The sequence below is a fragment of the Convolutriloba macropyga genome, chromosome 4, assembly GCF_964194025.1.
Source record: "Convolutriloba macropyga chromosome 4, txConMacr16.3, whole genome shotgun sequence".
NCBI lineage: Eukaryota > Metazoa > Xenacoelomorpha > Acoela > Convolutidae > Convolutriloba > Convolutriloba macropyga.
Window position 1 is genome coordinate 46,628,781 of NC_134471.1, and position 17,907 is coordinate 46,646,687.

The 17,907-nt window shown below is 37.9% G+C and overlaps 1 protein-coding gene across 1 annotated transcript in view; it reads left to right on the plus strand.

The window, feature by feature from the left end:
• Window positions 1-17,907, plus strand: part of LOC142337706 (centrosomal protein of 290 kDa-like) — a 270,490-nt gene that overhangs the window by 28,668 nt on the left and 223,915 nt on the right. Inside the window, exons 9-12 of the mRNA XM_075387155.1 lie at window positions 1,489-1,600; window positions 13,190-13,317; window positions 16,925-17,037; window positions 17,107-17,194. Of these exons, the coding sequence (XP_075243270.1) occupies window positions 1,489-1,600; window positions 13,190-13,317; window positions 16,925-17,037; window positions 17,107-17,194 (441 nt within the window). The remainder of the gene's footprint in view (window positions 1-1,488; window positions 1,601-13,189; window positions 13,318-16,924; window positions 17,038-17,106; window positions 17,195-17,907) is intronic.

Below are 17,907 nucleotides of genomic sequence, written 5' to 3' on the forward strand. Positions count from 1 at the left end.
CCGCCTTTTCAACATTTTGCGTGAAATCTTTTTGACTTCTTTAGGCTAGTTTCTCTCTTCTCTCATTCTGCTAAAAGTGATTTTGAACATCAGTTGCTCAGCAAAGCAATTCAAAATGAACAGAGTTAGTACAAAAATGGATGTCAGAAATAGAATCGGGATAAACCCATAAAGCCCAATTTTAGATGCCCGCTATTTGAACGTCGTTCCTATAAGTTTTATTTACCATCTCTAATGCTTATTGTTATTGATAGGAGCCCCTGTAGCCTCTCTCTAAGAAACAGAAGTATAATCAACTACGAAATGCCTTCAAAATAAATCGGACTTAAAAAAATGTTTTTGTACAAAAATCTTTCTTTTTCAATATCTTCTGTTATTTCAATCCCAATCATGCTTATTGGAATCAACGGCGGCTATTTTCCGGCAATCTGCCGGGTATGTTTTTACTACTAGAAGAGGCTTATGGCTTTTTATAAGAAGTACTGGCGGAGCGTCTTTATCGGTAATTTTAAAGTGTATTTGAAACAGGAAGAGAACGCGTGAAAACAAAGTATTTAGGTTAAGTTGCTGAACAAAACTGAAGTGTAGACGGAAATGGAGTTTTTGTTCATGGTGCATCTTTGAGAGCGAGAAAAATATACATGAAAAAATTCTCGCTATGCCAAGGAGTTTTTTTGGTTGCAAACAGCTTTTTCAAAGCAGTTTATTTGGCCATTTCAGACATTTTTTCGCAGCTTTTGTAGCCGTCAGTTTTTATAATGGATTTTTTTATTGAAGTCAGTTTTTTAATCGCCTCAGATTTTTTATTATTCAAAGAATTTGATTGTATTGGGGCGTACTTAAAACTCTTACTTACCACCTCTAATGATTATTGGTATTTATACTTACCCCTGGATCCTGATATGAAAAATATTTGTACTTTGAAAATGTTTTTGTACAACAGCAGTTTCTCATTTTTGTTCTTTCAATTCTAATCGGGGTTATGGGAGTCAATGGCGGCTGCTTTCCGGCAATCTGCTGGGTATATTTTAAGATTACTTTGTGTAATTTTACTTTGTGCTATGGTCTCTTTTGCGTAGACGGTTACTGATTTGAATAGCAACTTTATCACAAGTTGTAGAGGGTAATCCTTTGGACTCTGCAGCTTGGAGAATTTTTGAATCATACGATTTCATTTTGTATTGTTTTTCGTGTCTAACTCGTTTCTCTGCGTTTGTCTCGTTATTAATTGTTATTGTATTAGCTAGCATATGTTAGGTGGTTGAAGAAAACTCTGTTTCAATCTCGGCAGTCTGTCAGTTGATTTTTGGGCCAAAGATAGTTTTTTGTGGTCGCCTCCAAGAGTTTCAAGTCTCTCATAGAATCATGGAGCCAAAAATAGGAAGGTTTGTTCTCAAGTAACGGACTTGAAGTAAAAATTCTCCCAACAAACAAATTGAACTTAACGGCTTCTACCCGATGTTTTTATGCATTTGTTTCGATTTTTAGGCTCTGAAAGCGAAAGATCAGGACTTGCAGAAGTTGTTGGAACAGATCAATGACTCGAATGCAGAGCTGGAAGAATACAAACAGTTGTTCGATGAAATGAAACAGGATACAGGTAAGACATAAGCGTAATTTTTTTTGTAAAGTTGAAGTGACAGTTATTTTGATTTGTGTGTGAAGTCCGGTCTATGATTCACCGTGTTTTTGTTGAAATTCATCATTCTTTTCTATGGCAAATCTTTGTCATGAAGCGATCATGGTTAATTTTTAGTTCATTGTAATTGAAGATCAGTAATGTGTGTTCGCTTATAATGTTCGAACCCATCAAATAAGGATTAAAAAGGGAAAAGATGAAGTATCTCTATCAAGGCAGAGCATAATGATTTATGGAGTTCACATAGTTATGTAAAAGCATGATGAAAAGGATCACCAACATAAAGCTGAATATTTGCGGAATTCTTTTTCTAAAAGAACTAAGACAACTAGAATAAAAAAACTAAAAGTTCATTTTTTTGTTCTTTGTTTTAATTGCTCTCGAACAACGTTTGAGGCAATTATTTTAAGCATGTGTCTTTGTGTTATGCAAAGTTTTTGCTTGACCATTTTTGCGCTTAAGCTTTAGAACATTTTTGACTTATCAAGTGACTTTTTTCACTCTTGACTTTTTCATTTTTGGGTGATCTCAATTGCTCTGATTCTCTGATTCGGAATAAAGTTTTCTTGCTAAAATGAAAGCGGTGGTGAAGGATGTAATAGCAAAGCCGGTATGTCGGACTGCCACCCAGGTGGTAACGGGTTCGAACCCCAGTAGGGGCAATTTTTTGCACCATAAAAAATTGTCAGCTACACCCCTCTAAATTAAATTGCTGTTGATTCGAGAGCAATTCTTCTGAGGTTAGTCGATTTATAGTTTTGATCGGATTTTTTTACTTCAATTGTGAAAATTAACTCCTTTTCGGAAGACATGAAGAACAGTTTGTAAACAAGTTATAATTGATTATGCACAGTATTCGAAGTAAATGCTGGCATTAGTAGAACAATAAATTGTCCTCATTGACATGAAAGCGGTAGTGAAGGATGTATTAGCAAAGTAACGGGTTCGAAACCCAGTAGGGGGTTCGAACCCGTTAGCTCCTGGGTGGCAGTCCGACATACCGGCTTTGCTATTACATCCTTCACTACGGCTTTCATGTCAATGAGGACAATTTATTGTCAGACTAATGCCAGCATTTACTTTTTCGCGGTTGCTGTAATTTTTGGAAGTCTTCAGTTGACCTGCAATTGCGTTGAAAATCAATGTAAAATTAAATGGAGAGGGTCGGAAAAAGAGTCCTAATTTGGACAAAGGATAGCAAACTAAATGCCAGAAAATTACTTTTCATCCTCCATTCGTTATCCAGCAATTGCAAAATTTGAACTAATACGACTGCTTTTTTCATGTCAAAGTGACCAAGGCATTATGAGTATTATGATAAGTTCTCAGGAGCTTGTGACAGGGATCTTGCTAATAATAGCAAAACTCTGCCTTTTAAACTTTCAACATTTGAAAAAAAAACAATTTTGAACCCAATTTTAGTTTTTGAGTTTTTTTAACATGCAGCCATTTGATTTCTTTTCACTTTTGTTCTCACGAGTATTTGTTCTTTCTTATGTCCTGTTGCTCAATACCAACGGTGATAGGTCTTATCAGTGTTCTTATGAAGCAGAGGGAAATCTATTTAGTTTTTTATCTAAAAATTTAACTATGAAGATTCTTCGACTGACTATAAAGTTTTAAAGAAATTTTGAGTCTCGCCTGTGTTTATGTTTTTGTTAGCTGTTCATTTAATCTCATAATAAACCGGTTTCTTTTTTATACTTTTGAGAAATAATTGAATATAACAGTATCGTTTATTAGATAAAAAATTTCATGATCATTGCGCTATTTTTTTTTAAAAAAAAGGTCGTTTTGCCCTTTTTGGCTGTATTTACTATCACGATAACAGGTGTCATCAGTCCTCTAAGACTTCATAATTTTATTGATTCAACGGCTTTATTTGCAACGAATGTTTGCACTCAATATCTCACGACTCTGACGCAATCAATATCTTAATGGTTTGAGTGAATTTTTAAATCATGCTCTCATTTGTTTATGTTGTCGCTTTTTCTTCAAATAGAAGTAATAGAGTTTTTCTGCTTGTTAGCGTTGTCTGATATGATTTGTTCAGTATCAGTTATTTTTAACTATACTATAATATACTATACTCTACTATAACTATGATTTATAGCGATTTGTCTTCTTTTTATTTTGATGACAATCATTTTTAAAAAGTTCTTGACTTCTACCGTATTTCTCATTTTATTTTTTGATTACATCGTCTTTCATTGGCCTACATAATCTAAAGTTTTATTTTCCTCTCGTCCGCTGGTTTTCATGCCGAACGTTAGGCTAAGGCATTTAGGCCCGTGCTGTTCCTGCTTCACTTTATAAGTTCAAACTTAAGAGATAAGACTAAAAATCCCTTAGTGTCCCTATTTTTTATCAATTATTCTTAAGAGATACTGATAAAGCAAGAGTAGTTTTTTGGAAAAAATCTGTTTGAAATTTTTCCCTGTTTTTTATTGCTTATTTTTGCGCATATAGGATCTCATGCTTTGCTGATTCAATGCTCATTGTTGCTGGAGAATTGATTATAATTAGATCATCAGTTTGCTCAGTTCTTTGTCGCACTGCTCAAAATGTTCAAACCATCTCAGGTAGATGGGTTTTGCGTTACTCATGTGCCACTTACCAGCACGTTAGTGTAGCGGACTCGGTGCTAGGCGAGGACGCCACGAGAACTTTCGCTGCGTAAACTCCTCTGAGGCAACAACAGTAAGCCATGCAGCGGCTGATAGCCAAATATCGCAAGCTTCTGGGGATGCCTGTCCTGAACACTGCAGCTACTGGCTTAATTTTGAAGAAAGCAAAGAGCCCACGAAGATCTTCAGACAAATTGTTTGTTGTAAAGCAGTCTTCTGCACGCTGCCAAGAAACGAGACAGGCTTTAATTTCACCGATACCTTGAATGAAATCCTGTCTGCCACTTTAAATGATTCTAACGCGGAAACGGCAGTGTACTGCGCAATGGTGATGCCTCATCTCTTTCTTGAAAGAACAAGAACGGAGGATGACGCCTCGAATAAAAAACCTTTGCATGACGGCTAGACCAATGGATATTGTGAGACACAGATTCCCTGTTTCTTGAAGCAAAACCTTACCAGGATTGTATGAGCAGAACTAAAGCAAAACGATCTGTTGATGAATAAGGAAATTGATAAATGCATGTCAGCAGGAAAAATTTCCAATGCCATTCGAAGTTTTACTGAAGAAGCGAAATGGGGTGTCCTTCCTTTAACCAACAAAATTGACGAGATTTGATGTCTTACGCGAAAAATATCCAGAACCACGCAAAGCATATTTGAATTATCTAGTGGACAATGAACAACTAAAAAGTTTATCATACCATCAGTCCACATTTAAAAAACTCATTGCCTCAATGGTTAGAAGAATTTGCATGAAGAGGCATGGAAGCCATGGCACTTCCGGCCTGGATGCCAACAAATGGCGAATGTTTCTGACATCCTTTCAGTCGTCCTCAACTGATCTATGCAAAACCGCTGCTAAACTAGCAATACGCATAGTTAAGTCTTGTTTGACTTTCCTTCTTCCATATATTTCGTGTCGGTTGATAGCTCTCGATAAATGCCCCGTGTACGACCAATAGAAATTAGGGAAGTCCTCGGGCGAATTATTGGAATAACTATTGTCAAATGTATTAAAGGCAACCTTAAGATATTAGGTGGTGATCAGCAACTATGTATGTCAAAAGGGAGGAATTGAACATGCCATTCAATCATTGAGAGCTGCTTTTAAAAACACGGAATGCGATGCGATCTTGCTCATCAGCGCAAAAAATGCTTTCAATGGTCTCAACCGTGATCTTGCCTTAAACATCGAGAAATTATGCCCTTCTCTCTTTCATTCTATATGTAAATCATATCGTGGAACATCTAATTTGTTTATTAACAAACAAACAATACTCTGTGAGGAAGGTAGAACCCAAGGTGCACCCCTTGTGATGCCGATGTATGGAATTGCCATTATCGCGTTAATTGAACTTCTTGACGCTTGCTTTATAGTTAAAAAGTGGTATTTGGACGATGTTAACCCTGTCGGCTCTCGTCATAGCCTGAAAACGAATTCTGACGAATTGAAAAAAAAAACATGGTCCCGCTTTCGGTTTCCATTGTACCAAGTGCCAAATTATTACCAAAGAACAATAAAAAATACCGGAATGTCTTTTCGTTGCCGATAAGGGAGGGCGGCCTGAAACTCTTAATCTTGAAGACAACTGTCAGTTCAACTGTCAAGTCCCTAACCCCTATGCCCGAAGCCGAACTAAAGCGACAGCATATAAAAAATGAATTAAAATGGAACAAGATTTTGATAACAAATCGACAAAGACAGAATTAAGAGCGAATTGATTAAGAACGAGATTCGCTCACTTGACTTAGCTAGTGAGCGAATCTCGTTCTTAACATCAAGCTGGTTGAACGCTCTGCCATCGAAGCGATGCCACTTTGACCTAACGAAAAGCGAATTTCGTAATGTCATTGCTCTTCGCTATGACTGGGATCCAGTGAGATGCCATCACTATGCCCATTCAATGAAAATTTCACTGTGGCACATGCCCTCCGCTGTCCGAAAGAAGGACACACCCACATGAGACATTATGTACTTCGCAATTCCTTTGCGAATTTTTAAAGTGATGTCTGTTGTGATGTCGAGATCGAACTTCATCATCAGTTGTTGCAACAGGAAACCTTTGCTTTTAAATCAACGACAACTGTTGGTGATGCAAGATTATATATTAAGGCCAACGGGCGTTGGGAGTCCAGGTTCAACAAAACATATTTTGATGTAAAAATTTTGAACCCGCTCGCAAAAAGGCACTGAAAGCGGTAGCGAAGCCTACAAGTACCGTGAATCTATTAAAAAGAACAAATATGAACAAAGAGTGATTGATGTTGAGATAGCAAGATTTTGTCCAATTGTCTTCGCCTGTTTTGGTGGAGATGGCCCCTCAGCTTCAAAAAGCTGAAACAACTGGCATCGAAGCTCTCTGCTCAAAAAGAGGACAGCTGCGCTGACATCATATCATATCTTTTTTGCTATTGAAAATTAGCTATGCTCTCCTAAGGAGCTCCATCCTTTGCATTCGAGGCTCAAGGACACTTAGGCGGCGCGAATTTGTTGATGCTTCAATGGGAGCTGTGGTTGAAGAAGGGAGGCTGTTAGTTTGACTCATCTACTTTCCCCATTAGTTGTTTGTTTTCTAATGCTCTGTCGTTTGTGTTTTACGTTTTCCTCAGCTGATGTTCGTATCTAATATCATTTTATTGATAGATTTGAACAATGCGAAATGCTTTATGAGGACGTACTGCTGGGAAGGCCCCGGACCAGCAAATATTGCTTTATAGTTAAAAAGCGGTATTTGGCCGATATTAACGCTGTCGGCTCTCGTCATAAGCTGAAAAAGAATTCTGACGAATTGAAAAAAACATGGTCCTGCTTTCGGTTTCCATTGTACCAAGTGCCAAATTATTACCAAAGAACAATAAAAAATACCGGAATGTCTTTTCGTTGCCGATAAGGGAGGGTGGCCTGAAACTCTTAATCTTGAAGACAACTGTCAGTTCAACTGTCAAGTCCCTTACCCCTATGCCAGAAGCCGAACTAAAGCGACAGCATATAAAACATGAATTAAAATGGAAAAAGATTTTGATAACAAATCGACAAAGACGAGAATTAAGAGCGAATTGATTAAGAACGAGATTCGCTCACTTGACTTAGCTAGTGAGCGAATCTCGTTCTTAACATCAAGCTGTTTGAACGCTCTGCCATCGAAGCGATGCCACTTTGACCTAACGAAAAGCGAGTTTCGTGATGTCATTGCTCTTCGCTATGACTGGGATCCAGTGAGATGCCATCACTATGCCCATTCAATGAAAATTTCACTGTGGCACATGCCCTCCGCTGTCCGAAAGAAGGACACACCCACATGAGACATTATGTACTTCGCAATTCCTTTGCGAATTTTTAAAGTGATGTCTGTTGTGATGTCGAGATCGAACTTCATCATCAGTTGTTGCAACAGGAAACCTTTGCTTTTAAATCAACGACAACTGTTGGTGATGCAAGATTATATATTAAGGCCAACGGGCGTTGGGAGTCCAGGTTCAACAAAACATATTTTGATGTAAAAATTTTGAACCCGCTCGCAAAAAGGCACTGAAAGCGGTAGCGAAGCCTACAAGTACCGTGAATCTATTAAAAAGAACAAATATGAACAAAGAGTGATTGATGTTGAGATAGCAAGATTTTGTCCAATTGTCTTCGCCTGTTTTGGTGGAGATGGCCCCTCAGCTTCAAAAAGCTGAAACAACTGGCATCGAAGCTCTCTGCTCAAAAAGAGGACAGCTGCGCTGACATCATATCATATCTTTTTTGCTATTGAAAATTAGCTATGCTCTCCTAAGGAGCTCCATCCTTTGCATTCGAGGCTCAAGGACACTTAGGCGGCGCGAATTTGTTGATGCTTCAATGGGAGCTGTGGTTGAAGAAGGGAGGCTGTTAGTTTGACTCATCTACTTTCCCCATTAGTTGTTTGTTTTCTAATGCTCTGTCGTTTGTGTTTTACGTTTTCCTCAGCTGATGTTCGTATCTAATATCATTTTATTGATAGATTTGAACAATGCGAAATGCTTTATGAGGACGTACTGCTGGGAAGGCCCCGGACCAGCAAATATTGCTTTATAGTTAAAAAGCGGTATTTGGCCGATATTAACGCTGTCGGCTCTCGTCATAAGCTGAAAAAGAATTCTGACGAATTGAAAAAAAACATGGTCCTGCTTTCGGTTTCCATTGTACCAAGTGCCAAATTATTACAAAAGAACAATAAAAAATACCGGAATGTCTTTTCGTTGCCGATAAGGGAGGGTGGCCTGAAACTCTTAATCTTGAAGACAACTGTCAGTTCAACTGTCAAGTCCCTTACCCCTATGCCAGAAGCCGAACTAAAGCGACAGCATATAAAACATGAATTAAAATGGAAAAAGATTTTGATAACAAATCGACAAAGACGAGAATTAAGAGCGAATTGATTAAGAACGAGATTCGCTCACTTGACTTAGCTAGTGAGCGAATCTCGTTCTTAACATCAAGCTGTTTGAACGCTCTGCCATCGAAGCGATGCCACTTTGACCTAACGAAAAGCGAGTTTCGTGATGTCATTGCTCTTCGCTATGACTGGGATCCAGTGAGATGCCATCACTATGCCCATTCAATGAAAATTTAACTGTGGCACATGCCCTCCGCTGTCCGAAAGGAGGACACACCCACATGAGACATTATGTACTTCGCAATTCCTTTGCGAGTTTTTAAAGTGATGTCTGTTGTGATGTCGAGATCGAACTTCATCATCAGTTGTTGCAACAGGAAACCTTTGCTTTTAAATCAACGACAACTGTTGGTGATGCAAGATTATATATTAAGGCCAACGGACGTTGGGAATCCAGGTTCAACAAAACATTTTGATAAAAAAAATTTTGAACCCGCTGGCAAAAAGGTACTGAAAGCGGTAGCGAAGCCTACAAGTACCGTGAATCTATTAAAAAGAACAAATATGAACAAAGAGTGATTGATGTTGATATACATGCTACCTGTACAATAAAACATCCGGGGCCGCTACCCCGTCGTACAAGCCTGACTTTAGCAATGAGCACGTGACCACCAAGATTTTGTCCAATTGTCTTCGCATGTTTTGTTGGAGCTGGCCCATCAGTTTCAAAAAGCTGAATTAACTGGCATCGAAGCTCTCCGCGCAAAAAGAGGACAGCTGCGCTGACATCATATCATATCCTTTTTGCTATTGAAAATTAGCTTTGCTCTCCTAAGGAGCTCCATCCTTTGCATTCGAGGCTCAAGGACACTTAGGCGGCGCGAATTTGTTGATGCTTCAATGGGAGCTGTGGTTGAAGAAGGGAGGCTGTTAGTTTGACTCATCTACTTTCCCCATTAGTTGTTTGTTTTCTAATGCTCTGTCTTTTGTTTTACGTTTTCCTCAGCTGATGTTCGTATCTAATATCATTTTATTGATAGATTTGAACAATGCGAAATGCTTTATGAGGACGTACTGCTGGGAAGGCCCCGGACCAGCAAATATTGCTTTATAGTTAAAAAGTGGTATTTGGCCGATGTTAACGCTGTCGGCTCTCGTCATAACCTGAAAAAGAATTCTGACGAATTGAAAAAAAACATGGTCCTGCTTTCGGTTTCCATTGTACCAAGTGCCAAATTATTACCAAAGAACAATAAAAAATACTGGAATGTCTTTTCGTTGCCGATAAGGGAGGGTGGCCTGAAACTCTTAATCTTGAAGACAACTGTCAGTTCAACTGTCAAGTCCCTTGCCCCTATGCCCGAAGCCGAACTAAAGCGACAGCATATAAAACATGAATTAAAATGGAAAAAGATTTTGATAACAAATCGACAAAGACGAGAATTAAGAGCGAATTGATTAAGAACGAGATTCGCTCACTTGACTTAGCTAGTGAGCGAATCTCGTTCTTAACATCAAGTTGGTTGAACGCTCTGCCATCGAAGCGATGCCACTTTGACCTAACGAAAAGCGAGTTTCGTGATGTCATTGCTCTTCGCTATGACTGGGATCCAGTGAGATGCCATCACTATGCCCATTCAATGAAAATTTAACTGTGGCACATGCCCTCCGCTGTCCGAAAGGAGGACACACCCACATGAGACATTATGTACTTCGCAATTCCTTTGCGAGTTTTTAAAGTGATGTCTGTTGTGATGTCGAGATCGAACTTCATCATCAGTTGTTGCAACAGGAAACCTTTGCTTTTAAATCAACGACAACTGTTGGTGATGCAAGATTATATATTAAGGCCAACGGACGTTGGGAATCCAGGTTCAACAAAACATTTTGATAAAAAAAATTTTGAACCCGCTGGCAAAAAGGTACTGAAAGCGGTAGCGAAGCCTACAAGTACCGTGAATCTATTAAAAAGAACAAATATGAACAAAGAGTGATTGATGTTGATATACATGCTACCTGTACAATAAAACATCCGGGGCCGCTACCCCGTCGTACAAGCCTGACTTTAGCAATGAGCACGTGACCACCAAGATTTTGTCCAATTGTCTTCGCATGTTTTGTTGGAGCTGGCCCATCAGTTTCAAAAAGCTGAATTAACTGGCATCGAAGCTCTCCGCGCAAAAAGAGGACAGCTGCGCTGACATCATATCATATCCTTTTTGCTATTGAAAATTAGCTTTGCTCTCCTAAGGAGCTCCATCCTTTGCATTCGAGGCTCAAGGACACTTAGGCGGCGCGAATTTGTTGATGCTTCAATGGGAGCTGTGGTTGAAGAAGGGAGGCTGTTAGTTTGACTCATCTACTTTCCCCATTAGTTGTTTGTTTTCTAATGCTCTGTCTTTTGTTTTACGTTTTCCTCAGCTGATGTTCGTATCTAATATCATTTTATTGATAGATTTGAACAATGCGAAATGCTTTATGAGGACGTACTGCTGGGAAGGCCCCGGACCAGCAAATATTGCTTTTTAGTTAAAAAGTGGTATTTGGCCGATGTTAACGCTGTCGGCTCTCGTCATAACCTGAAAAAGAATTCTGACGAATTGAAAAAAAACATGGTCCTGCTTTCGGTTTCCATTGTACCAAGTGCCAAATTATTACCAAAGAACAATAAAAAATACTGGAATGTCTTTTCGTTGCCGATAAGGGAGGGTGGCCTGAAACTCTTAATCTTGAAGACAACTGTCAGTTCAACTGTCAAGTCCCTTGCCCCTATGCCCGAAGCCGAACTAAAGCGACAGCATATAAAACATGAATTAAAATGGAAAAAGATTTTGATAACAAATCGACAAAGACGAGAATTAAGAGCGAATTGATTAAGAACGAGATTCGCTCACTTGACTTAGCTAGTGAGCGAATCTCGTTCTTAACATCAAGTTGGTTGAACGCTCTGCCATCGAAGCGATGCCACTTTGACCTAACGAAAAGCGAGTTTCGTGATGTCATTGCTCTTCGCTATGACTGGGATCCAGTGAGATGCCATCACTATGCCCATTCAATGAAAATTTCACTGTGGCACCTGCCCTCCGCTGTCCGAAAGGAGGACACACCCACATGAGACATTATGTACTTCGCAATTCCTTTGCGAATTTTTAAAGTGATGTCTGTTGTGATGTCGAGATCGAACTTCATCATCAGTTGTTGCAACAGGAAACCTTTGCTTTTAAATCAACGACAACTGTTGGTGATGCAAGATTATATATTAAGGCCAACGGACGTTGGGAATCCAGGTTCAACAAAACATATTTTGATGTAAAAATTTTGAACCCGCTGGCAAAAAGGCACAAAGCGGTAGCGAAGCCTACAAGTACCGTGAATCTATTAAAAAGAACAAATATGAACAAAGAGTGATTGATGTTGAGATAGCAAGATTTTGTGCAATTGTCTTCGCATGTTTTGGTGGAGATGGCCCATCAGCATCAAAAAGCTGAAACAACTGGCATCGAAGCTCTCTGCGCAAAAAGAGGATAGCTGCGCTGACATCATATATCTTTTTTGCTATTGAAAATTAGCTTTGCTCTCCTAAGGAGCTCCATCCTTTGCATTCGAGGCTCAAGGACACTTAGGCGGCGCGAATTTGTTGATGCTTCAATGGGAGCTGTGGTTGAAGAAGGGAGGCTGTTAGTTTGACTCTTCTACTTTCCCCATTAGTTGTTTGTTTTCTAATGCTCTGTCTTTTGTTTTACGTTTTCCTCAGCTGATGTTCGTATCTAATATCATTTTATTGATAGATTTGAGCAATGCGAAATGCTTTATGAGGACGTACTGCTGGGAAGGCCCCGGACCAGCAAATATTCAGCCAGTGTTGGGGAGGGTCATTTCTAAATTTAGCTTTTGACTTTGTTCAGTTCTTTGTTTTTTTCCAGGTTCTGTACAACTGTCTTCCTCAAAAGTTGAGAAAAATTTAGGATTATAATTCTATAGTCAAATCGTATAATCAACAAATATAAGTCACCGAATCTTTTTTTATTCGATCGTAGTTGTTCCATTTAAATCTATCTTACTGCATCTACTTGTAAGAATCGCCTAAATCTGTCTTCCTATCTAATTTTTTCGTTAATTATAATTTACGTAATTAAAACTTATATCTAGTACTAATAAATAGTATTTACGTTTTGCTTAAATTTTATTATATAAATAGTGTTCATTTTGGTCTACATGTGTCAATTTGAAACACTAATAGGTGAAAAGTGAAATTTTCGAGAAATTGAATCCTCAATCTCTCCCCGAGTGTTAAAGGAATTAAAATTATCTCCAACAATGAATGCAGTTATTCAAAGGCTTTTCAATGATACCACTTTTGTATCTCTCCGCAAAAGATATCCATCGACCAAAATTGGTTAAACAAAACATAGTATGGCTAGATTAAAGATCCTGACCAACAATTATATTAGGAGGGCTGGAGCAATAATGCTTGATGTGCTTTTAAGAAATCTTGCGCTATCTATTGAACTATTGCTTTTGACAAGTTTGTTCATTAATGAAGATGGTTTTATTGGCTGCAGGTCCTAACTCCAAATATCTTGAGCGTATCAATGATCTGAAACTGAAGCTGCAATCAGTGCAGAGTGAAATGCAAGAAGCAGTAGAGAAACAACGCATAGCAGAGAGAGACTCGGCCAATAAAGACAAGGTGTGTAATGAAAACTGTTTAATTGCTCTCGAGCGAAATTTTGGGCAATCATTGTAAACGTGGGTGTATTTTATCCAAAATGTTCTGCTTGAACGTTTTCTAAAATCCTTTCAATTTCACTGACCGAGTGACGTCTTCACGCTTGACTTTTTGATGTTTTAAGGGATTTCAATTGCGCGCACTCAGAAATTAAGTCTGTTGCTAAAATAATAGGGACTGTGATCGAGGCAAGTACGTCGCGTGTGTAGCGTAGTGGTAAATATCGCCTGCTTTTAACCGAGGGGTCAGAAATTTTTTGATAAATTTTGCGATTTGAAGTTTTTTGAAAATTTTGTCTTTTATTCAGTTTTTCTTGCCTCAGTAGCCAGGTAATCTCCTCCAGGGTTTGAAAGTATGTTAATAGATACATGCTAGGGGGCAATAGAATGGTTTTCAACATTTTAATAGGGCGAATTTTTTTGAAATTCGAATTTTCAAAATTATTGCCTATCCATCTTTATGAGACAATGATTTGGAATTGGAATTGGGTTACTGGGTAGCCTCTAGAGACACAGAAATGATTCTGAAGATTTTTTGTCAATTTCTTAGTTAATCGATCTTCAGGGGCCAATGAATTTTTTTTCAGGTCTTGCAGGTGTAATCGTGGACCGATTTCAGAGCCAAAAATTGATTTTCAACATATTTTTGAGATGTATATCTAAAGGGATCGAATTTTGCCTTTGGGGTAAAAGCTTCAAGAGTTTTAGCAATGAGTATATTTTTGTTCAGTTTGTTTGATTGTTTTAGTTTCTCAACTTTTTAAGATGATTTTGTATGTGTTTTGGCTGGCGTTGTTCAATTGATCTGCTGGTCACGTAAAGTACTTCACGTTTTTCATACAATTTTGGATTGCTTTTTAGGACTTGTCCTGCTATGTTTCTATTATTCACAGAATTTGAATTGTATTGAGGCGCTGTCTTTTTTAAGTTTTGTTCACACATTTTTATGATTTTTGAAGTCAAATTGGAGTAGTGATTTTGGTCACGCCGAAACAGGAAATTTAGCGAAGAAACGAGTGGTTTTGCGGCGTGTCATTTTTTAACTCTAGTTCTAAAGTAGAGTGAGAAAACGGTGTTTGAACAAAAGTTCGCTTTCTCGCTGGTTGTGTTTTGTTCACAAGCGGCAATTTCGGTTTGATTTTTACCGTTCTTTCTCTTTTTTTAAAAATTTTTTCTAAATGGTTTTCCCACTCCATTCATAGTTTTTCTTTCTAGGCCTAGTTTTTTGTCGGAACCAAATCTCTTTCTCGCTATTGGTGTTTTTGTGCACAAACTGCATTTTGACATTTTGACAAACTGCATTTTCTGTTTTTTTTATTTTTTTTGATCTGATTTGTTTTAGAAATGGCTTTCCCAATGCACTCATAGTCCATTCTAGGTCTGGTCTTTTGTTTAGTCAATGAAAATTCTTTGAATTATGCGTCAGGACTTTTCCTGCTGTATTTTTTTATTTCGCTTTACCTTTTGATAACGTTTTTCGTTTTACAGAAGTCACGATTTTTACGACTTCTGACTAACCGCACTGTTTCAATTGAATGGATTCTAAATTCTTTCACGCGTTCACTTACGCAATGTAGTGAATACGGTCAATGTCAAAAGAGCAAAATAAAAAGTCGCTTATAATTTTAATAGCCGCCGTCAGCCTGTCAAATGGCTATTATTTAGCCGCTCTCCTTTTTTACAGTTCAAAGATGTCTTTTTTGTTATGATCTGTTCACACATTTTGATGATTTTTGAAGTCAAATTGATGTAGTGATTTTGGTCACGCCGAAACAGGAAATGGAGCAAAAAAAGCGAGTGTTTCTGTTGTGAACTGTTTTCCCTCTAATTTTTTGGTAGAGTGAGAAAACAGTGTTTGAACAAAAATTCGCTTTCTCGCTAGTGGTTTTTTGTTCACATGCGGTAATTTCACTGTGATTTTCACTATTTTTTCGATGTTTTGGATCGGATTATTTACCAATCCATTCCTAGTTCATTCTAGTCATTGTTTTTTTGAACAAAATTTTCATTTATTGCTACTGGTTTTTTATTCACATGCGGCATTATAACTTTGATTTTCTGTATTTTTTTTAATTTTTTGACCTGATTTTCTTAGAAGTAGTTTTACCAATTCATTCATACTCCGTTCTGTGTCTAGTCTTTTGTTTAGTCAATAAAAATCCTTTGCATTGTACGTCAGGACTTGTCTTGCTGTTTTTTAATTTCGCTTTACCTTTTGATCATGTTTTTCGTACATAAGTCACGATTTTCACGTTTGACTTCTGACTTACCTCACTCACTCACTGTTTCAACTGAATGGATTTTAAATTCTTTTACGTTTTGAATTGCGCAATGTAGTGAATACTTTCAAAATCAACATAGCAAAATCAAAAGATCAAAAGAAACAGGATACACATAAAGCGAGGTAATTAAGTCAGTGTATTAGATTATCAAACTTCATTAAGGCGAATGCTAGCTGGCGTTAGTATTATGCTTAATAGCGTCGGGTTTAGAAGCTGAATTAAGAGTAATTTTAGAATCGAACCGAACATGCAAAATTTGCGCATCAAATAAAAAAATTTCTTATTGTTTTGTTAATAGCCGCACAGCGATAGCTGGGGCTATTATTGGCCTTCTCTTGGTTTTTTTTTATTTCGTCGTCATGATTTTTGTTACGACCATATGACGTCACAGCCACTTTTTGTTCATTCGTTCATGCAATTTCAACTGAAATGCATGTGTGACGTCATTTTTCGCTCTTAGTGGAGCGAGTTTTTTTGTTCATGCGCGTGATTAAATTTTTGGTCACACTTGACTTACCTCACTCTCAAAAATGACTTCCTCACTTTGAAATTGACTTCTGTTTCCTTTAATTCAAAGAGATAAGGTCAAATGGGTGTGTGTCACTCTAAATGAAGGTTATTTGAGATCAGCTAATAGAGGCAGCAATAACTTTATACAGATTTTTAATCAAAATATAACATATCAGCCTTCAATGAAAAAACGAATTTTTTTGGTCTGTCTTTTTTACTGTTTTTTTAGACTGCCGATCTACGAATCTATTGCAGCTATTTTCTGGCAATCTGCCAGCTATGTTTTTTCTGTTTCAATCCCAATGTGCGTCAAGCGGGTCAATGGCGGCAATTTTCTGGCAATTTGCCGGCTATGTTCTGTTTTTTCAATCCCAATGGGGGTTAGGGAATCACTGACGACTATTTTCGGGCCAACTGCCGGTATGTTTTCAATCTCGTGCATCTAATTTTAACAGAGCGCTATTCTCAGAGCTTTCTCGGTATATAACTGTTGAACTCCGAATCTAACCGTTATAACTCCGGAAAATAACAGGTGCTCAATGTATCTACCCAATCCATTTTTGTGTCAATTCGAATGAGGTCTATCGTGGCCATGTTTTATTATTATAACTCAGTTATTGAAATTCTGGCATTTGAGCACTAAAATGATATAAACATGAGAAGTTGTTTTCCGTCGCTTAGGCCGATCACCTGTCTTAGAGTTCATTGAAGTCAAAATATCAGTTTCAGTCTCTTTGTGTTGTTAATGAAGTATTGGCAAGTGAAGACTATTGGCAGGATCTGACTGATGCTGAGGAGAGATTGGCTCAATATGAGGCAGGAGAGTACGGTCTAGCTGAGGCTGTAATCGAAATCAAACAGTTGAAACAACAAGTCAGGATCAGGGACAAGTTAGTTGATCAAATGGTATAGTAAGATTAAGATAGTTGAAGCAGTTACTACAATAAGTACCTTTTCAGCAATGTGGAACAACTTATCAGTCAAATAAACAACCTGGAGCAGAAAATGAACAATCTCTGGGAAGAGAATGAAGCACTGCGTGTTAAGGTATGTGACGTTAGTCGGTTTAATTGTATGAACTAATTTTTATTGATCCAGAGACGGTTTTTTTGTTCATTCGCCGCGTTGATTGAATGACTACGACTTTGAAAAGTGTTTCTGAGAGAATGTGGCATAACCTTTATAGCCGTTTTTTGTCCATTTTGTCTTATTTTCTGTGTTGTAATTAATTGCTCTCAAATAATATAATTACTAAACACTAATTAACCTCATTGAAAAAGAGAGTCAACAAGGACCTCTCTAAAAGAAGACTCAATACTTCCGCAACAAAAAAGTATGGTATGAGGTATAAACTATGTAGGCACTGTAGTTGCGTCTCTGGATTAGATGTGCTGTGTGAGAAATTGATTTTTTATCGTGAGTCTACAAAATAGCGATTGAGTTCAGAAATTCTTATTTGCTTTCAAACGGAGATTGGAGCAACTATTAGTCCTGCATTCTTTTTTATGCGACTTTTCGCTTGACCGATTTTTTGTCTTGACCAATTTGAATTTTTGTTAATGGGATAAACAAGTAACACCCGGATGGCATTAGGGGCTCAAAGAGCCTCTCTTCTTACTATACTCTAAGTATGCAATTCAACTAAATTGTGATGGAGACATAAATTCATGGTGTGAAGGGAGGTTCTAAGAGTTTGCCCCTAAAGGGTTCTTAAAGCTTGATTTGTTGGCGTAACTTTTTCTTGCAAAGTTATGACAATG